This window comes from Vidua macroura, chromosome 3, assembly GCF_024509145.1.
Source record: "Vidua macroura isolate BioBank_ID:100142 chromosome 3, ASM2450914v1, whole genome shotgun sequence".
Lineage (NCBI taxonomy): Eukaryota > Metazoa > Chordata > Aves > Passeriformes > Viduidae > Vidua > Vidua macroura.
The window spans coordinates 44,247,246-44,269,661 of record NC_071573.1 but is presented as its reverse complement, the minus strand read 5'-3'; the positions used below and the strand labels follow the sequence as shown (position 1 = coordinate 44,269,661).

At 36.5% G+C, this 22,416-nt stretch overlaps 1 protein-coding gene across 1 annotated transcript in view; it reads right to left on the bottom strand.

The window, feature by feature from the left end:
* Window positions 1-21,535, bottom strand: part of WDR27 (WD repeat domain 27) — a 91,503-nt gene extending 69,968 nt beyond the window's left edge. Inside the window, exons 1-16 of the mRNA XM_053972410.1 lie at window positions 21,337-21,535; window positions 20,359-20,500; window positions 17,948-18,072; window positions 17,365-17,478; window positions 16,498-16,549; window positions 15,932-16,005; window positions 14,390-14,504; window positions 12,938-13,070; window positions 9,793-9,896; window positions 9,295-9,362; window positions 7,696-7,843; window positions 6,478-6,540; window positions 4,942-5,020; window positions 4,351-4,422; window positions 3,062-3,165; window positions 1,872-1,961 (exon numbers count right to left, since the gene is read on the bottom strand). Coding sequence (XP_053828385.1) covers window positions 1,872-1,961; window positions 3,062-3,165; window positions 4,351-4,422; window positions 4,942-5,020; window positions 6,478-6,540; window positions 7,696-7,843; window positions 9,295-9,362; window positions 9,793-9,896; window positions 12,938-13,070; window positions 14,390-14,504; window positions 15,932-16,005; window positions 16,498-16,549; window positions 17,365-17,478; window positions 17,948-18,072; window positions 20,359-20,500; window positions 21,337-21,519 — 1,666 coding nt within the window. The 5' untranslated portion in view covers window positions 21,520-21,535. The remainder of the gene's footprint in view (window positions 1-1,871; window positions 1,962-3,061; window positions 3,166-4,350; window positions 4,423-4,941; window positions 5,021-6,477; window positions 6,541-7,695; window positions 7,844-9,294; window positions 9,363-9,792; window positions 9,897-12,937; window positions 13,071-14,389; window positions 14,505-15,931; window positions 16,006-16,497; window positions 16,550-17,364; window positions 17,479-17,947; window positions 18,073-20,358; window positions 20,501-21,336) is intronic.
* Window positions 21,536-22,416: the final 881 nt, after the last annotated feature.

Here is a 22,416-nt window from a genome sequence, read left to right as displayed (position 1 = left end):
AATCTGCATTAAAGAAAAAAAAAACCACACAAAACCAATCAAACAAGAAAAAGAAAACCATAACAGAATATACAAAACAGTTTTCCAAAGTATTAAGGAACCTGAGAAACTTTAGGAAAAAATATGAGGTTTGGAAAATTGGAAGAGCCACACAAAAGAATCTCTGCTCTCCAGGCCCCACAGTCCCAAAGCATGGTGAAGGAGATGCCAGCTGGCTTGAAAGAGCCCAGTAAAATTCAAAACAGGCATTACTCAGGGTTCCCCAGCCCTGGAGCACATTGAGAAGAATAGCATCTGGTTTTGTAAAGAGACAGCTTCGGAAAGGCCATGCTGGCTGTAACTCTTTACAGCTGTTCAAAATTACCTACACTTCACTACAGGACACAGACACCTGAAGCGTCACCACTGAAGAAGAATGCAAAACTACTTAAATCTGTAACTCAACCCTCCAGGGAAAAAGACTGAATAAATTAGGCTAACAGCACAACTGCTGTTATACCATTCCTCTGATGCTGCCTTATAAAGCCATGACTTTTGATAAGCAGCAATATTCAGATGTCAATGCTGCCTTGAAACCGAAATTTTTTAGCAGGATACAATTTCCATTTCTTGAAAAAAAAATTCTACATTGCCATTGATTGCAGCTCTAAGTAAGAATAATGCATCATGGTTTTTCATGAAAACACATATTATGACACTTCTAAAACAAGAGCATCAAAAGTAGAAAGTAAACAGCATGGTAATCTGAACACCACAGGAAAAACAATGTGAATGAAACAAGCAGGCAACTAATGGTTTGTGGTTCCTAATCCCATGCATTACTTTACTTGGCCCTTCAACATTTATGTTGCTTTTGGAAAGAACAACATGCATGTTAACAACAATTGAACAACAAGCATGCTAACAAGCTTTTCAGACTTGTGCATTATTAAAAAAAAGTAATTATTAAAGGCATCAATGAAGTAAGTGAAAAACTTAAGAACTTGCTATTTCAGAAAAAAAAGGCCCCATTATTCTGTCCACAAGGCATCTTTTCATTAATTTCCTCTCACAAGGAGGATAATATCAGTCATGTTGCCTCCTTAATGACATTCTCACTAAATATAATGAAAATTACTTAAAATGAAAAATTGTTTTCACAAATCAGTTTTCCAAGTTATTTACCTAGAAATAATTCTCTAAAATATCTTTAAGGTAGTCTGGTTTTAATACTTGTTAGGGTCAGACAGTAAAAAACACTTATTTTCCATTATGAGCTTTCACAGAAAATTCATGCAGCAGGATTGATTTAAAGTCATACCATTTGCAGTTATTAAAAATTTAACAGATTGTTCCTGTAGAAATTTAGACATAATCTGGTGTTTAGGACTCATTTAAAAACATACATGTTTACACATGTATACACTTTTGTAGTTTTGGATTTCTTCAGAGGAATAGTCCCTCTTTGTTTAAATGGTTATTCTCAAGAAGTCTGGAGTTGCAAAGCACACACATCTTTTGCCAAGTCATCACAGTCAATTTTTGGCTAATAAACTATCAGAAACTGCTACAATATATATATGCATTATTATTGCAATATATTGCCTTTTTTTCTTTGATTATTGTAATACATATTATATATCAAGGTGAAGATTTCTCTATGTATCATCATAGATTGCTTTTTACCCCACAAAAAAATTGAGAAATGGGAACACCTGGTAGTCCATTTAATTCTAGGACAAAATGAAGCAATCAGAGAAATAAATTTTACATCTCAAATCATCAATACTCCCTCTTTCTGGTTATTAGGGTGATGTAAGTGGAATCCATGCTATTTTAGAGCAAACTCAACCATATACTATATATTTTTATAATATAATTAATAAATTTACCTGAAAAAACATCATGTACATCAGCGAGATTGGAATTGAATATCAGCAGACTTTTGTCAGCCTGGCCACAAGCCAACAGCTCTCCATCCCCTATAAAGAAGAGCATTTAATGATTTACATCTGAAAGCAAAAAGGACATAATATGCTGCTTCTTTTAATCATAAAAATCATGTATGTCACTATAACAAAACAAAATCCAGATATTCATTTCATATGTTTAACACTATTTTTTTTTGAACATCACAAATTAGTGTTGCAGAATGTGGTAGGATTTTGTAGGCAAATTCATTTCTTGTCCTGACATATTCTCTAAATAACAAAATTCCTTAACTCAAAAAAAACCTGAAAATTTTGCTAAACTGGGCTTATTGAAGCCTGTGTGTACATGCATGGATGTGGGAGAAACAAAGAAAAAAAAGAGAAAGGTGTTTCTTCCTCAAACTACGAGATTTATACTTAAAACATACTAGCAAAACTCTCTAGGGAACAGAGATGGTTGGAATATATTTTAGCAAAGTGACTGATTGCATTTAATTGCTTTTATTTACTGAGGATGAAAGTTGTTCTTGTCCTCAAAACACTTAAAAATATTTAAGTTCTTAAATATTTTGAAAATATCTTGTCTTGCAGGGTGTACATTGGCATTATATACATGGTAGAATGCTTGATTGCTAATCTAGGAAGTGCTTTCTGCTTAATCATATTTAGATTGGAACTGACTAAACCTGTTACAAGAGTCATTTATCCAAAGCAGTTAAAAATGCCTCTCTTTGGATCTCACAAAATTCTTTTTTTTAATATTTCAATTTACAGTAATTGAATAATATTTATATAATATGAGTATTTTGAAACAGAATTTCAGTATTTAATATACCCTAATGAAACTAAGTAAGTGTGTAAGAAAATAAATTCTTTAGTGAAAGAACTTAGTTTTCAAGTAGTAGTGAGAAAGTCAAAGAATAAATTCAAAAGGAAACGAGACATAAAATCAGAAAGAGAATCCTGTTGCATATGAAGTAACAGCTTGCATGGTAAAAAATTATGAACAAACAGTATGTGGTATTGCCAGAAAGTTTTCTGTGAATTTATCCACACTAAAAATCCCCAATCTTTAGAAACTGTGTCGCACAAATTTTGGATTTCTTTCTGCACACTGACACAACTGCACTTTTTATAAAGCTTGTACTTACCAGAATATAGAAGACAAAAAATTGGGGTTGGTTTACAAGTAACAGATATCTCTTTCTCATATTTGATTGGAGGATAACTTTCCAATGGATATTCTTTATTTTTGCTTCAAAGAGGGGAAAAAGAAAAAAAAAAGAGTACATCTTCAGTTACATGAAATAAATGTGGTTTGGGAATTATTGTAAACATCTTTATGTAAATTTTAGCTGGAAGAAGATATGTCAAATCCACTGTAGGAGCCAAATTAATTTTAAATTGTTATATTTAAACTACTCCTACCAGTAAGAGTTGTGAATTCACAAGATGAGGAATTAACATTGTCTGGCAAAAAAAAAAATTTCTTAAGTCACAAAAGAATTTAAAGAATCTAAATTCTACCTTGTTTACAAAGACCTTGTGGCAAAATGTAATATTAACTAAAAAAAAGCAATTTAAATAAAAAACCCACACAATACTTAAAATACTAAGTAGCTTAACCTATACAAAACAGTGCTAAACCAAAGTTGAAATTCTCTGAATTACTCATGTAAAGGCTTCCTATGTGTGCAAGGTTTACAAAAACTTAGTCTTGAGCTATTAAGTGGATTTCTTAACACTTTAACAGCTCTTTTTAAAAGAGAAAAGTTATGGCACCAATCATTCTTTACTTTCATGTTTGTATTATATAAAGCAAAGACTATATAATAAGAGAATATATGTGTGCAATATCCCCATTTAACGTTCCATACAAATTAACACGAAAATGCCAGCTTTAGAAAAACATTTGTTCTTTGTGACCAGTGATAAAAATTCCACTGGTCAGTTTGTACTATTACACATATTCTATTTAAATCCATTGGAGTAAGTTTGCATTAAATTTAGGTAACAAGATTTTAGGGGTGAATGAGGGACATGATCTGAAATCACTTCTCCCAGTGCCACATTCAGTTATTTTTTTGGACTAGAACTGCAGCTTAACATGTTGGGACTTAGCTTCCAACCATATTTAGCACCTTTTATTCCTACCAACACAAATCTAAGAAAATAGATATGTATATTTTCTTTTATATGAAGCACTCAAATTTAATTCACAGTCTGATAAACCAAATCACTTGCTGCAGTAATGAATTTTATTTATAATAATATATATAAAATACATTTTATTATAATAATGAATTTTATTTATTATTTATATCAAATTTACCAAGCCTTAGTTGTAGTGGCAACCCTTGCTAAAAAAGTTCCAACAGCAGAAATATTTTTAATTTGGTTTAATTTGTTCCTCCTCTAACAGAGCCACTAGATGCCTTACCATTTACAACTGGTCTTCCACTTAGATGCCTCTTTTTTTTTCAGGTTAGTATTTGGAGAAAACATGGCCATTCTACAAGAGAGAAAACATGCACTTTCATAGGAAATATCCTCTGCAGGGGAGAAACAGCTTTTTTCAAACAAAAGCAACCTATTTCCTTCTTACTATTTACATCCGTGGGTAATGTCAATAGATAAGAGAATGAACACTTTGATGACAATATAAATGTCTAATATTCTAATGCCTGAGTTTAGACCTTGATTTCTGTGAGTAATTTGTTGAATAGCACATTCTGAAGGTCAAAATCCATACAAATAAAGTTTTCAGACAATACATTCTGCAAACTGAAAGAACAAGAGTGTAGTCAGATGAAAGAACCTGGACACTAAATAGGGATTTCAGAAGGAAGTTGGCCAATGACCAGAGGCTGTGAACATTTTGGTTTACATTATGTTTTTTAAATTATTTTCTTTGATAATATCATTACTATTTTTCACAGGTGATTAATTTCACAGTCATAAGCCTACATAATTATGTGAAAAAAACATCACACACCAATAAGACAGGGAAAGCAGTAATATTTTTACTCACCTTGGTGCTACTGTATATCCTGATGACTTAATTTTATTATGGAAAACCAAAGGTTTATCCTTCACTGTGTTCTTTAGTACTGCAGGGAAATAATTTAATTTACATTAAATGTTTTTTTAACATTAGATAGTTTCATACAGTATAAATACTTAATGTTTCCTTATGTTATGAAACATAAATGACAAATCATCCTAAAACAATGATTACTGAGAAAAGGAAAGATATATGAATTGCTACATTGTAGAACATCCCTCCTCCAATTACATTAATAAGTAGGAACTTCTTTAAACTTTAAAGTCGCAAGAATATTGTTCGGAATCACTTTTCTCACCATTCATTTCAGTTAGAAAAATGTGTTTTCTAACTGCCTCTGCTTAGACTTTGTATGCATTAGCTATAATGTATTCACAGCCTATATCTGGACTAAGGAATGGATCAAAAGATCATTAACAAGCTGCCTGGTGGGTACCTGTGAGCATTTGTGCTCCTGGATGGCTCAGACCATGGTTAATGTCTGCATGCCCAGTGCTGTACTAGGAAGCCCAGTGGGCACCCCTCAGCTCCAAACTGAGTATTTCATATTAGCAGAAACAAAGTAAACAAATGAACGTCATAAAGTGGGAAATTTTGTTGATATTCCAAGGGAAAACACCCAGCATGCTGGGACACATTGATCTATGCTGAGGGTAGAAGTCACATCAAATGCTACTAATTATCCTTTCTCTTTATGCAGCAATGAGGCACAAAAAGGCCCTTCCTGAGAAGCTCCCAGTACCACACACCTGAAGAGACCAAAGGATTTCATTACAGCATTTACCCATCTGATCATGGGATGTCAACAAAGGCAGCTGACAACACAGTTGTCAGTGCTGGGTATCCAAGGCAGCCTGGAATTCTAGCTAAAACTCTGTAGATGTATTCTGAAAACACCATGAAACCTTAGCGATATAACCTTTGACATTCTAACAGGCACAATACATGCAAATGGTAAGGATTGTTGCTCACCAAAAAAGCTACAAGTGCTTCGATGGTAACTGGACATCAGGTCTCTTTTTTTAAGCAATAGAATATAGAGACAAAAACTAACTTCCTAAACATCCAGTACTAGCAGAAGATTATTCAGAACAACAAAATACACCAAAACATCTGTTTGGTATATTTCATAACCGAAGTTAAGAAAGAAATGACAAATTATACAGAAAAATTTACTGCATGCTATGGAAAAAGAATGACTTAGAAAAATTTAAACCTTCTACACTCTAACACTTTTAAAATTCACAGAAAATTCTCAGACAATAGTTTTTGAAAAAAAGAAAAATACTTCTAGCCATAATTTTTAACTGCAATTATGTATGTATGATATAAAATATTAACAGAAGTCTAAAATTCTTCCTACTGAAGTGAAAATATAAAGCAATATATATTTAAAACAAAAATTAACTTACTGATTGTATTAGGCATAAGCCAGCTAGATGTCAGTGACTGTTATTAAAAATATAAGTTTATTAATAAATTTCAGGATTGGTTTATACTTACCAAGTGTTTTACTAGAAGGTTCTTTCATGTTCTTCTTTAAACCTTTACACAATGAAGAATTTGCCAATAAAGTACCCCTAAGTTATAAAATGAAGCACAAAAAAATGATCAATGCAAGGAACAAGTTTCAGATTAGAAAAAGGTGCCAAAACTCATTTTTAGTTATTTGTCTGCATGTGTGTGTACATGTCCAATAGCCATCAGATTTTAATGAAAACAAGTTCGGCACAGTGCATTAGTTATCATCTCAGATATTCAGCAGCACAGACAAGCCTTGGCCCTGACTCAATTCATAGAGCATTGCTTTTACATGCTGGATTCCAGTTTTGCTAATATTAACTGATGATTAACCTTGACTTCAATAAGACTTTCCACACTGTCTCCCATAAGAGCCTCACAAAGAAGCTGATCAACTGTGGTCTGGATAAGCACACATTGAGCTGGATTGAAAAACATATGAACAACCAGGGCCAGACTGTGATGATCAAAGTCCAGTTGGAAAGCAGAAACTAGTGGAGTAACCTAGAGGTTATAACTCCATTCCATATGATTCCATGGGTATAATAATTCCATGGGGAGCAGAGTGACGCTCACCATGTTTACTGATGACTCAAAGCCAAGAGGAGTGTCTTAAAGAGCAGAAGGTTATGTTGCCATCCAGGGAGACATAGACTGTCTGCATAAATGGGCAGACAGCAACCTTTTGAAGCTCAACAAGGTGAAAGGCAAAGTCCTGCAGCAGAGGAGGCATGAGCCCATAGATACAGGCTTACAGCAGACTCTAGAGCCAGGCTCTGTGTCCTAAACCCAGCAGGAGGACAAGAGGCAATACACAAAAAATGAAACACAGAAGGTTCTCTCTGAACACTAGGAAACACTTATTTACTGTGAAGGTGACTGAGCACTGACACAGGCTGCCCAGAGAGGTTGTGGCATCGCCCTCCATTGACATAGTATAAAGTTGTTTGGACACTGTGATGGGCAAATGACTCCAAGTGGCTCTGCTTGAGCAGGGTGGTTGGACAAGATGACCTGAAGAGGTACCTTCCAAACTCAACCATACTGTGATTCTGGGATTTCTCCCTCTCAACGCAACTAAAGCATGATAAGAAAAGAAGTAAAATCAAACCATGGCAACAAGCAGCACTGCAGAAAATCATATGACACACTGTAGTACCAGATAAAAAAAGACATCATCCAACATGGAGAGAAAATATTTAATAATTCTATATCTGGCAATAACTGATAGACTTTTCTCATTTCCACATGGAAAAAAATCACTGTGCTGAGCTCTTACCAATTCAGGAAGGTTAACTTCCAACACAGCAATCATATCTTCAAACATCGAGGCAATCAAGCATAAAACCTGCAGCAATCACCATAAATTAACACTCCCTTTACTTAATAATTTAAGTTCAAAACATAATGCATAGATAATGAAAAATAAAATCAATTTCTAAAACTTATAAAAATTAATCAAAAAATATCCATGGGCTTAGTCATGAAGAACATTAAGTGGTAGAGTGCTTAAAGCTATCCTTCAAAAATATGCCAATTTGCTTAAGTGTGTTTTAACAAACTTACATACATAACAGTGACAGAAATTCCAACACCACCTACACTAGAGACAACTCTGCAGTAAGAGCTGTGAGAAAAGAAGTACACATGGAAGAAAGATTGGCTTCAGCAACATGATGAGAACATGCTAAGAGCTGAATTTAAACAAAATTCTTCTCTAAAGCAAAAGACTTCCATGTGAGATATGTAGCCTAGATTGAGCTTACACCTGTAGGAAAACTGCAAAATCAAAAATGGAGGATAGAGATAAGAATGCCTTCCAGTTTCTTAAAATCACTTCTGGTGGCTTTCAACAGAGATTTTCTCACAACCTGTCAGGATCCATCCCCATGCAGGCCACCAGTCGTTGGTGTCGGTGCTTAGCAGCAGTCAACAGTGGATGGGAACTGACTGTCACCATTAGTTTATTATCTTACTGTAACACATTCATACCTTCTCTCTGTGAGTTCTCACAGGCAGCTCCTCACAGCACTGACTCCTTTTATCTTTCTTCCACATGGCTGGCTGGCTGACTTCTTCCTGTCCCTATCATGAACACCTGACCCTAGTAACACATACTAACCCTTTCTGTCCTGAGCACAGCTGCCTGACCCTTGCTCCTTACAGCAGTACAACCAACTCCAACTCCTTAATGCTCCTCTCAATTAGCTGACTCACTCTTTTATAACACACATCCTTATTGGACCATCCTTATTGGACCACCCTTATTGGACACAGCTGTGACCTATTAAAGGCAAGGCTATTCCTACTCTTTGGTAATTAGTACAGCTGCAACTCCTTAGGGGTAAGATTGCCTTCAGCACTATCTCTATTTTCCTGCAATCCATCCTCCCACAACAACCCAAAAAGCTTTGACAGATCCTTTAGAAGGATTCAGAAGTAGCACATACTAACATTTTTTTGAGAAACAAGGTATAACAATGTTTATATACTTTTTTTCCCTTAAAATATTTCCTCTGCTTCTTCAGTGGTCATTCTTGATATTCAAGGTACATCTTGAACACTGTAACAATTCACGTTTTCCTTTTTAATCACTTTAGACTGTATATAACCTGTGAGAGCTTCAAATTAGCAGATTCCATAATGAAGAATCAACCCTCTTCAAAGAAATTACTGCGTAAATCACATTAAATAATACAAATCTGTGCACTAATCTGTTAGCAAAATGTGTAAATATTTATTGAAAATATTGAAAATAACTGTTAACATTTATTAAAGCAATTTTTACTGTATACTCACCTTTCCATTAACTGCCTTCCTTGTTAATGCACATGATATGGCAATCCAAATGCTGAGATCACTGTAATCTTTACCAAGAAGAACAAAGTGCTATAAAATAATACCTGCATTTCACAAGGAAAAAACTTAACTCTAAGACACACACAAAAAAATCACTCATACTAATTTGACATGACCCTAATCCACTGTCTTCAGAGTATATACTTCTATCTTACCCTCAAATTATAATGGAGTAGAATAACATTCCTTATATTTAACCCTTATTAACTGCAAAATTGAGTAAAAATTCATTGCTAGCCACTACACAGATCTAGCACAAACATGTCCTCTGAGAAAAGTCACCAGGGCCAGGAAAACATACACAAACTATTAGGAAAAAAACATGTTTAAAAACATTTGGTTTCTATTGTATTCTGCCATTTCACAACTGAATTCTTACATTATTTATGTCAGACAACGAAAGCAATCACAATGTAATCATATTGCTTTTAAACATACCTCTGTAAGATAAAAGAGCTTCTAATTCAAAGTTTGCCAAATTAATTATTGACAAGCCAGTAGAGGTTCCTATCCAAAAATAGCCAGTATTCTGGGAAGAATATCTATTAAAACAAGGAGAAAAATATATCTGAGTAGGGTAAAGAAGCTTTTCTTACTACCACACAACAAACAGAAATCGGGTTTTTTAATGCTCATTGCCCAGTCCCAGTATAACAATAATAAAGCACACACAGAAAAAATACATTAAATTTAAAGCTTTTTTTTTCCAAATCTGTAGCTCAAAGTTTCAAGCAAAATTGGTGAAGTTCTGAAAACTGAGAGCAGAACACAATCCTTGATTTCATGTAAGTGCTTCATGGCACATCTAAAACTGCACAGGAAATAATTTTCTTCAAAAAATTACTGTCATTTGTAAGAGTTGGGAGATGCTGTAAAAGCATCATATACACAAAAAGAAAATTCAAACCAAGAGGCAAATCCACTCGTAGTTTACTTTTGCCACTTTTACATGAGCACCCAAAACGCAGGGAAATTCAATGTATGTTTTTACATAATTAAAGTGCAAGAGAAAAGCCAGCACAAACTGAAGGGAAAAAACCCCAGGCAAGTCTGGAATGTCTGTCTCAGCCTGTGCTTAGTGGCAGCACTATTGCAGTTGGGTAATGAAATCCAGCTTCTGCAAGCACCACACAGTAAACCAACGGATTTGTTAATTTCAATTAACAGCCTCAAAGACGAAATATATTATCAGGCATAAGATAATTGTTACAAAATAACAGTTGTCATTCTCAAAAAAACTAAAAAAATTTTGATGCCCCAATAAATAAAAATTGGCATCAACATTTTAATAAATTTTCCAAATAGGAGTCAGTAGACTTATTAGTTTGATTTAAAATCAGACCACAAGAGTTGAAGTAAGGATATGAAAAATATGAAGCTGTAACTCAGTATGAAAAGTTCCCCATGGTGAACTTAGTACTATTTTTATCCCCCCTGCAAAACACAAACAAAAAACCAAAAAACCCAAACAAACAAACAAAAAACAACAGCAACAAAAAAAAAAAAAAACAAACCCTAAATGTATACAGTCAAATATGTTAAGAAGCAGACTGGAATAGACAGTTTTATTTCTGGTTTGTGATACTTTTACATGATATGAATAATTTTATTTGTGATTTGCACTACTTTCATTATGGCAGTAACAGACTGATTTAATTTGCAAATTTTTTGAATTATGTATAAAGAAGTGTCACTATCAAGTTATTACAAACACCATAAAGTGATATATCCAGGAAGTTTAACTCACTCAGGCTTTACAATAACAAAATCCATTATGATGAGATTGCTCAATGTCAAAAAGCTTAGGAAAGTAGGAGATGCCTAATTTTGGACATTAGTGTTCCAAAATTGTTTCATTGTTACTTTTCATTGCAGACAGGAAAATATATCAGGGATTGCTCAATTGTTCAGACAAATCTGAAGCACCTGCTAAAACCAACACACTGTCTTTAAAAAATAAATAGAAAAAAAATTTTATAAGCACAAAACTCTCAACACAAAATATAATGGAACTGAATTAATAGTAAGAATTTAATGGCCATGGTTGTTTATAAGCAGAACAAAACCTTCAGCTGCGATGTGATAGCTGAAAGAATAGACCTTAGATGTACTCTGTGAAGCAGTAACAGGTAGGTATGGGAAAGTGATGTTATCTCAATTCAGAAAATTATTTCAAATAATCTATTACTGTGGATCTATTTCAGGCAACTATGTCCCAAAAGGGGATTAAAAAATAAATTAGACAATAAATTTCAAAATCAAATATTAAAAACATTACACAAAACATGCTTTCTACAAGGTACAAACTATTTTATCCAGAAGTGCAGAGGAAATTTGTTCATGAGCTGTAATTTGCTGTCCAAGGTGGGAACACGATAGTGGCTGGCACTGGACTAACAGAGTAAAAGACATACTAAAAGCCTGTATATGAAAAGAGGGTAATTCAGGCTAGAGGTAAAATTGAACAACTTCACTAGGGACATGATGGGTTCTTTATTGCCATAAAACTTGTCATCTTTAAAGATGTGCTGCTGTTCAAATCAAACTTACAGTTGTGATGAAGGCAAAGCTTTGATACTTTTGAGAGTGGTATTATACAAGTAATAAGACAGATTGTAATAATTCATCATCTGAACTTCAAGTGCTGTCACTACATTAAAATATGTCTGAGATGTGCATCTTAAAAATCACCACTTCCTTCCTCTCAATGGTGGTACTTCTAAATATGCAGGCATCATGAAAATAACTGTGAATAATTACTTAAATTAACATAAAGACAACCAAAATTGCCCAGGACTGCTAGATATTTTTCTTCTTTGTTTATCAAAAGTTATTTATATATCTAACCTGAGATTAATCAGTTCCATCTGAATAACCCACCACAGAGCAAAGGTTAGGACAAGAGTTTTCTAAAATGTGGTGTGGCTGAGAAATAATTTATACAAGTGACAATCATAAATTAGAACATAATCAGGTTGTTATTTGAGACAGTTCTTGTGGGAGTGTCCTGAACAGATCTCCAGGTGCCTGATAATGTGGTTAAACTTCTCTTCAGGAAAGAAATGCAATGCAAGGATTAATTCTACCTGGCTAACCAATTCCATGGGAATGAGTAAAAGTATCATATTCTGAAACATCTGTCCCTCTGACAGAAGTTTGACTGGAGCAGGTTATGTAGTTCAAAAATTATTTAAATTTGGAAGACAAACTGACACAGTCACACAGTGATCATCACATCAGATATTTCTTTAGGAAAGCAAACTCAAAACAAATTTATTAATTACTTTTTAACTCATCTTCCCTGATCAGCTGGTATCAATAGATGTTACAATGGATATTCTCAATGACATTTTTATAGAATTATTTTTCAGAATAAAATCCAGTTTTAACTTTGTATTAGCTTGTGTACATTATCTTCCTAAGAGTTGGCCACTAAAACTTGCAGATCTCTAAAAGCATTATTTGATTTTCCTATTGCCTTTTTAAAAAAATACAAATTTGCAGTGAAAATAATCCAAGAACCAATAGGATCTCCAAGAAATAAATTTGACTCAAATACTAAGTGATATTTTAAAGGACTTACGTATTTTCTTCATTATGGAAACATACAAAAAAGTCACAATGCTCATTTAAGAGGATAGGCAATGATGTTTCCACTAATCCTTCTGGTCTCATCTTGTCAGTTTTGCAAAGCTTGGAATTATTTTGCCCTTCACCTAAGAAAGTCAACAATACCAGTTATCAAAATAAAATAAGGGAAACATACAGGATTCAAGAGAGAATTTGTAGTAGTTATGAAAAACTAAGACCACACTCAAGAAACTTCTATTTCGTAAGATGGATATTTCCTAAGAGCCAGTTTTCCTTGTTATTATGTGAGGTTTTTCCACATACCTAGAGACAAAATCCAAAGATCCTACTTATGAACTAAAAATTAGTTTGCAGATTTTAGGTGTTTTCATCTCAAGAAGTGACACTGAAAGTCATATTCCAAGAATCCTTAAATATGCTGAATATCTTTCCACTTAGCCTGAAAATTCTCTTGACACTAAAGCTACAACATAATCCAAAAGCAAGATGAAAATCCACCTCAGTTCCCTGTTCCCAAGGAGTCTCCAATCCACTCTGCATGTGTAACTCACACTCAGGAACTACTAGCATCAAATTTAGCATTAGACACAGACATTACATCACTCTCAAACATGAAAGTCAGATCCATAGATTTTAAATAATAACAAGAAATGTAGCAGTCTTTCTCCTTAGGTTAGGACTTCAGGATTATGGAAGCTGGACCACTAGGCAAGTAAGAATACAACAGTCATTGATCCAGAAAAAGAGCAATCAAGGGAAACCAGATTTCCCTTTCCCTAGGAAAGCCACAGCAGTGCTGAGGGGCCAGGGGTCTGTACCTCACCAGGGAGAGGGTGACATCCCATTGTACCCAGGCTGTCACCTGCTCACGGCCATCCCAAGGCACAACAAGGGAATGATCAAACCAGTCTGACACCAGGGAATCACTCTGCTGGGGTTACCAGGGCAGCCTATAAAGACTTATGTGTACTCTGTGTTATACCACTAGAAATATCACAGCCAGAAAAATATCATATTATGAAGGCACTGGTATAGATTAAAAAAAAAAAAAAAAGAAAAAGAAAAAAGAAAAAGAAAAAAAAAAAAAAAAAAGAGAATCATAGGAACTTCAAAGGTAACTGAGAAATAGTACTCCATTTTGACAAGGGATTAATTTTTAAGCACTGGTTCTGTTCTCACTGAGGCCTAGGACAATGAATTCAATTTAAAAAATACTTAATAGTGCACATGATGCATTAGAATTTATTAAATACATACATGCATAACTCCTTCCAGATTCACCAATACCCAACTACATATCAGCTTCAGTAAGAATTCCATGCCACAGTCTAAGACTCATAAGTCTATCACTGACAATAATTTATCATGGTAAAAAAAGCACACACTCAGTAGCCAGTAAAAACTAGACAATACCATAAACAGCATTCTAGGAGCATTGTGCTACCGATCTCTTTGCCAGATTTCCACACTTTATTACAGAATTTCTCTTGCTCTTTCTTTAAGTCGATATGTGCTACGCAACGGTAATTATGATCACTGATTAAACTGAAGATCCAAAGCTGCAAGAAAAAGAAAAAGCTATTGCAATAACCTTTTGACACTAAAGATAAAGCTTACATAAATACAAATTAAAGATCCAACATTTAAAACCGTAGATGTAATTAGTGAGCTTTTGTATATGGCATTTCACCTTGGACAAGAACTTCAATTACATGTTGTTAAAGATGCTAAGACTGTTAATCAAAGCAGCAATGATCAGTTTGAGCTGTACATCTAATTCCCACATGTTTATGTGTTTTGAAAAAAAGCTCCTTATAGACTATTTCTCACAATTAAAAATCACAGGTAACATGCATGTAATTGCTCACTGGGTCATGTGCATGAATTTCATTTACACCTTTCTCAGTTTAGACACCACTACAGCTAAAGCTTCCATTTTCTTCAGAATTACTTGTGGGAGGGGTCCCCACCCTCCCTTGGGAGGCAGCTTCAATATAGACAAAAGTTGTCAATCACATGTTGCTCCCCTCCCCAGTTGAGGCTGCCCATCAAAGGTTAACACACTCCCCGGTTCTAGAAAGTTCCTCTGTTCTGTTAACCCCATTGGACCCTGTTGGAATGCCACTCCTCTCCTGTATCCCGATTGGTTCATTGTATGTCACCCCATCCCGTCTCCTCCCCTCTACCCGTTACCCATTGGTTGATTTGTACCCTAGCCACTCCTATCCCTCTGCCCTTATATTCTCGGTCCCGCCTTTGTTCTGGGCTCCCAGAGTCAGTTTTTCCTCTGAGAGTGTTGCTGCTCCTTGCCTTCTCCTCCTGCTCCTTCTTTCTCCTACAATAAACCTCTTGGATCCTACTGCTCGGGAGACGTCTCGTCTTTGTCTGGTGGAGTTATCCGGGTTTCATCTACCCCTCCCTGCGGACCGGTCAGTTGAGGATCACTCCCCGGACTGGCTGGGAACCCAGGGAACCCCCGGAGGACTATTTTTTACAATTACTGAACAGTAACGCTGAAGAAAAACATCTGGAAATTATCATGTAAATATATTCTTACCATTAAAGAGGCAGTGAAATGGATATTCATGTTTACCACATTTTTATTAGAATTCTCATATGGTGAAATCATAACCTCTTCCCTTTAATTGTCATGCATTTCTTTTTTTGGCCAAAATAGGTGAATCCTATTTTTCACCTTTTTTCTTTTAAAACAGATATATTTATAGTCTCTCAGTGTGCTCTTCTTACATAATCACTGATTGTGCTTTTAAAAGTTTTCCTGGTTTTCAGGAAAAAATTACTGTATTGTAATTGAGGTCTTATTTACCATTTATGGTTTACACTAAAAGCACTGAATTATGCTTACTAAAATAACTCTTTTAACAATTCAAAAAACTTACGCAGTTTGTGAACTTTTTTTATAGACAGAAGCATCAATAATAGTTGACTCTTGACATAGAGACTGAGTTTAATGAACAATTCTTACCTGTCCCTCAGCACATCCAGTGATAATCTGTTTGTTTTCTTCATCAATTAGCAGACTTAGCAAAGGAAATGCTGCTCAAAAAAGAAAGATAAAAGCATTTCTAGAGTAGACACAATTCCGATATTTAATTAAAATACGTTATTCAAAATTGAATCTTCTTATTTATAAAGACGGGGGAAAAAGTCCTTACTGCAGTTCTCAATGGTTGCACAGAGCTTTGTGTGTCTCAGCCTTTGTGCTGCTGAGGGCTTTCTGTTTGCAGGTCTCTGGACTGCCCATCACTTAAGCTGCCATGGCAGTGGTTTCTTTCACCCTGTCACCCAAGCTGCTGTGACATGGTTTGCAGACTTGTTTATGAAAGTACACTAAAACTATCCACTGGGAAGCAGACTTTAAAGGAAAAGCTATGTACTGTTGGCTTTCAAGGATATTACGTTTACTGCTACCTTGTCTACAAGGATTATTTTCACTAAATCAACCCAAAACTTCTATAATAATCATACATTATTATTTAGAGGTAGAAGGTTTTTGCTATGCAAAAATACATTTAAAAATAGAAAAATTACCTGTTATTATTCCTGACTGATATATTAACTGACTGGTAGAATAGTCCCACACCTTGTGATAAAAAAAAAAAAATTAAAATTATATAAAGATAGGTATCTACTTAGATATCTATGGAAAACACAATTTTAACAGCTGTCACATAGTGAAAACAGAGAAATACAGGCATCGAAAGTGATGTTCTTAGGAAGGAATTTTTTTCAGCACCTTTTTCCATTTATGAAGGGTTTTGTCCACCTGATAATCATCCCTGGGGGAAAAGGGCAAACTCACATGATACGGACACAAAAAGTATCAATTTTTCTTAGGTTGATCTCTCAGTGATTTTAGCTAAATTTATGAAAAGGCAAGGCAAAGGCAAAGGCAAAGGGAAGGGAAAGGGAAAGGGAAAGGGAGGGGGAAGGGGAAGGTGAAAGGGGAAGGTGAAAGGGAAAGGGAAAGGAAAAATGAGAGGGTTGCATTGCATACAGTAACCCAGTCCAATAACCCCAAAAAGGAAAATTCAAATTTATATCAGCAGACTCAAAGGGAAATATTTTCCTTCAGCTGAGCATACCTGAAACACTTCAGTTACAGCCAAGGTGATCAAAATATATTATTTCTATTTGTCAGATGATAATACTCATTGAAGCTAATACTTCAATGTGGCAAGTTTTGAATATACAAAACCGGTATTGTTCTTTTAAAAAAGAGTAATTAATTTTTGTTATAATTTCCCAAGCAATTTGAAGAACAATGTCCTTATCTCCATAAAGTCCAAGGTATTTTTTTACTTAATCTTCAGAGCATATTTCAAGGGGAATAAATAAGAATACTTCACATATTCACTAAATTATTCTTTTTTAAGTTCATCTTTACAATTTCCTTGCTTTAAAGGTTCTGTCTTCTGACACTGATATGAGAATACTTTTCTCCCATGTGCAAAACTCAGCAGCAGTCACCGGAGCCAGGTGTCCATCCAATTCAGCTAGTATAGCTTCACTCTGTGATTAATTGAGTCAAAAATAAAAACAGAATAGATTTCAACATAAAATTAACAATTAAGTGGTTTAATAATTAATAACTCTTGCTAAGCATTGTCAGATTTGTTTTCAAAGTATAATTCAGTAAGATTTTTCTTACTGAAACTGAAGTCCAGTATACCATCCTGCTGGCAAAGCCACTACACATTACTTTTGCTTCTTCAGACTGAATGATATAGGAACAGTTTTTCAGATGACCTAAGAATATTTTCTACTTTTAAGTTATTGAGATACTGTTTCATTTCAATTCTTTAAACATAGTCTTCTATCTGATATATGATGCGTTATCAAGTGCCAGTTCCTACTTATTTTGTGACACAAAATGAATGTTTTTGCTTAATTTTATTAACATTTCTCTATCATGATTTTATTTGAAAGTGATTAAGTAAAAGAAATACCAGTACCATGGCTACAAACAATGCTATCTCACCTTTGCACTTAACATGTAGATCTGATTTCCAGCACATACTGCCACTTGTTGATCATCTGGACTAAATCTTATATGAAGCACCATTCCCAAAAGAGTTCCTGTAACAATTCCTCGAGGTGTAAACCCTGCAGCAATTGTGTTGTTAATGAGACTCAATGAAATATAAAAATTTAGTGCAGTAAGATTCTTATAAACTTTGCATAGCAGTTCTGAACCACAGAGCTGTCCCAGTTTCTGTCAGAAATATGTACAGAAAAACACACTGTTTAAATAGACCAGGGTATTGGAAAGAAAAGCATAGAGCTATGGACCACCATCTGCCCTGTTGCCTAGATATGATCTATCACTCCTTATGATATTAATAATTCCCATCAAATCATGCTTTCTTGCTTCCGTTGAAGATTTCAAGGGAAATGATTTTTGGAGTAGGGTGATGTGCCCATGGAACCTAGTAGTGCCACGCTCATTTTGGAGGTAAGAAATCTTAACGGAAGCCCAGCAAAACATAACTTTGAAAAATACTTCTGGGAGAATATGCCAGTTGCTCAGCCAAAAAGTGGACAATTTGCCTTCTCTGCTTTTAATTTTTCTGTGGGAAAAGGCTGGAAGAGAAAGTACACCACTAAATATCATTACAGAGTCAGATAAGACCAGATCTGAGAACAGGTCACGTTTCTATCCTGTCTTCATGATTTCATTTAGGTCATCTCACTGGTTCAAGCAAATTGGTTTCTGCTGATCCCTATTTTAAATGCTACCTTTAATGATGTGAGAATGGTTTGGATATGTCATTAAATTTTACAATTTCATAGGCAACAAATTATCTATAACACAAGCAACTACACATCTATATCTATATCTATATCTATATCTATATCTATATCTATAACACAATACAGGTGTCCTTTCAGGCTTTCATATTAGATGCTGTGGAGTCTTTTTACAATTGAATAACAGGTCAAGGTCACACAAAGTATTCCTTAACTACTTTGACACAGTTTATAAGAAATAATATGAGAAAACATGACCAAGAATGTGCAGAGGACAGTCTGTGGAGACTCTACAGTATCTGCTGAAGAGCTTGTAGATGGAGAGAAAAATGAAAAAAATCAAGCAACAGACAATCTGAATGCCAAAGCAAATTTTTGTATCAACACTACTCATACTCTTTAGCTCTCTGCTACTTTCTATTCCTATCTTTCAGTCTTATTTCCTCCAAATTCATAGTCCCATTTTATTCCCAGTTCCTGAAGTACCCTTTGATTCCCTATATTACTCTTAAGTGGACTAAAATTTAATAGTGACTTTCTTTATAAAAAGCACTGATATTTTTAAACTTTTCTTTGCAACATTAGTTTTCATATTATATAGATTTGCAAATTCAAAGTGAAGCAGAGTACAAGAGAACTCCCTCACATTAAGTCATCAGTAAATTTCTAATTATATGTAGCAAGGAGAAAACTTCTAATAGTGTGGGACAGTGCCATGCAGCTTTAAATATTGACACCAAAAGAGGACAGACTGCCACTGGGAATCCAGTGAATCATGACTCTGGGGATCTTGCTCTTTTTTTTTTTTTTCCCCTTCATTATTCTTCTACTTTGCAATGAATTTAAGCTTGCAGAGAGGTTAGCACTGCTCTCTAGAATCTAATGCCATTGGTTGATGCTCCAAACCAAGATGGTGGTCAGGACACTAAAATTCTATTCTCTGTGTGCTGTCACCACAACGCTCTTTCACTCATGCACTCTTCTCCCAAATCAGATACCTGCATTAGTCTCTCACACACACACATGAAAACAATGTTCCAGAGACAGAAGGAGAGGCAAAGCAGAATACAAAACACTAGTTCCACAAGTATTCCAGAAAAGGAAGTACTTTGGTGTGGCATGTTTCATTATGTAGTACTGCTATGATTAATTTTTTCTTCTGTCCGTTTTATTCCACAGTGGCAGAGCGTCACTGCCTCTGCAACTTCTCTGTGTTTGCCCCGAGGTTGCCGGCCGGCGGTGGCTCCCGCACAGCACCTCGGCCAGCTCCCGACCCAGCTCAGCATCGCCGTGGGGCCGCCGCCGCCCGGGGCCGGTGGTTGTGACAATGACAGGACTAGCTGTGCTGCCGGCCTTGTTCAACTCGGCATTGCCGGAGAAGAGCAAGAGAGAAACACAGCATTAATATGGCTGTTCACGCTGCTGAATCTGAGTGATTGATGCGTGCTTCTCAGAAATAAAACAATCTCGTTATAGAAAGAGCAGTGGGAGAAAAGAAGGTGTTGGGGTGGCCTTCCAAGGTTGTTGTTGCTCAGAAACTGGCTGGACACTGGTCTGAGTGATTGGTGGTGAATGGCTGCCTTTGCATCGCTTCTTTGTTTATATATATGACACATATATATTATATAAACAATACTGTACCTTCTTGCACTTTCTGCGTACATTCATCAAGATTCCACACTATCACACGTTCATGAGAGGCAGAGCAGACAAGAAGCGGATTAATTTTACTTCCAAATGACAATGCAGAAACTGAGTCATGATGCCCTGACAAATATAATGGCTGACAAATGTAGATAAAGAAGAATTAAAGAAACAACGATTATGAATAATATAAAACTACAAATGGAACAATAACTTAGTTTTATTTACAATTTCAAAATCACCTAAACTATAATGTAGCTGTAATGGTTTGGCTGGGGTGGAGTTAACTTTTTTCATAGCAGCTTGTGTGGGATAATGCTTTGGATTTTGTGACAAAAACAGTGATGATAACACAGCAATGTTTTGGCTGTTGCCAAATGCTGCTTGCACAGCATTGATGCCTTCTCTTTTTTCCCACTTTTTCTAAGTTTCCCCATCCCAATAATAAGCTGAAGATGCATAAGAGGGTGGTAGGGCACACAGCTGGAACAAATATTTCAGTTTGCTGAACTGGCAAAGGGATATTCCCTACCATATGATGTTATGCTCAGCAATAGAACCAGGATATTGCATGCAAGAAGATGTTGAGGGTCTGGGACATTGACTCTAAGGTTGCTCAAAGCCTGTCCTGAGATTTCTCTGGTTGTAGGGGGTGGTGATTGCCTTGGTATAGCTTTTTTTCTTTCTCTTCCCTTCACTCATTAAACTACATTTGTCTCTACCTGTGACTTCTCATTTTTTCCCATCCTATGCTCTCCCCTAGCCTGCTGGGAAGGAGTCAGCAGGAGACTGGGTTTAGCTGCCAGCTAGGGCCAGCCCACCACAAGAGCTTATTTTATTCTTATCACAATAAAATGTTCATAACAAATATCCATTTCCAGCATTGAAGTGAAACCTGACACTTCTACATTACCCTCAAATATTTTATTTATAAATTAAAGTAGCAGCCTACAAAAGGCTCTATTCTAGCTTTACCTTAGCAGTGGCTGTGTTCCAGACGCACAACTCATTGCGACTCACAGGGAAAGCACAGTGGTGGTGACTGCATGCCAGCTGAAAGAGAGGCTCTGGCAGTTTGCCTTTAAACAAGCGTTTTTCGCAGACAATGTCAGCATCACGGCTTCCTCCAGAGGCGCAGCGGGCCCCGGCGCCCTCCATCCTGCGGCTGCGAACGGCCCCGCGGCGGAGCAGGACCACCGGGGCCGCCTTCCCCCGCCGGCTGCGTCCTGACCGCAGGGGCCCACGGATCACGGCCCCGCTCGGGGCTCCCTTCCGCTGGGAGGCGGAGAGTCCTGGACCCGGCCTCAGCCCCGGCCCCGGCGCGCTCGTCCCGGCCCGTAACCAGGGCAGCGCCGCCCCTGACGGGAGGCCGGGCAGGACAGCTCTCGGTCGCCCGCAGAGCGCGGCGGGCCCGCGGCGGCAGCCGCTGCCCCCTCAACTGGGCAACGGGCCCTGCGACCGGCGACAGCCGCCCGGGCTGGCTCTCCACAGCGATGTCCTGGGCTGCACAGAAAGTAGCCTGGCCAGAAGGTCCAGGCCAGAAGTGCCCCACTCGTGTGTGACTCGTGGGACGCCAGCTGGAGCACTGCACCCAGCGCTGGGGACCCCAGGACAACACAGACATTGGAGCGGGACCTTAAGGAAGAGGTGAACATCTCTCCTGTAAAGACAAGAAGAGAGATTTGGGTTCTTCACAGAATCACAGAGTCAGAAAGGGTCAGATTGGAAGAGACCATGGTGCGTCATCTGGGTCAAACTCCCTGCTCAAGCAGAGTCATTCTAAAGCACATGGCACAGGATTGCATCCAGACAATTCTTGAATATCTCCACATCCATATCTTGAGAGAAACTCCACAACCTCTCTGGGTAATCTGTTCTAGTGGATGGTCACCTGCATGATTTTTCCTCATATTCAGGTGGAACTTTTTCAGCCTGGAAAAAAGGCTCTAGGAGCACCTTATAGTACCCTGTGAATTTATAAAGCACACATATAAGAAAGACGAGAGAAACTTTTTACCAAGACCTTTAGTGTCAGGATAAGGGGCAAAAACATTA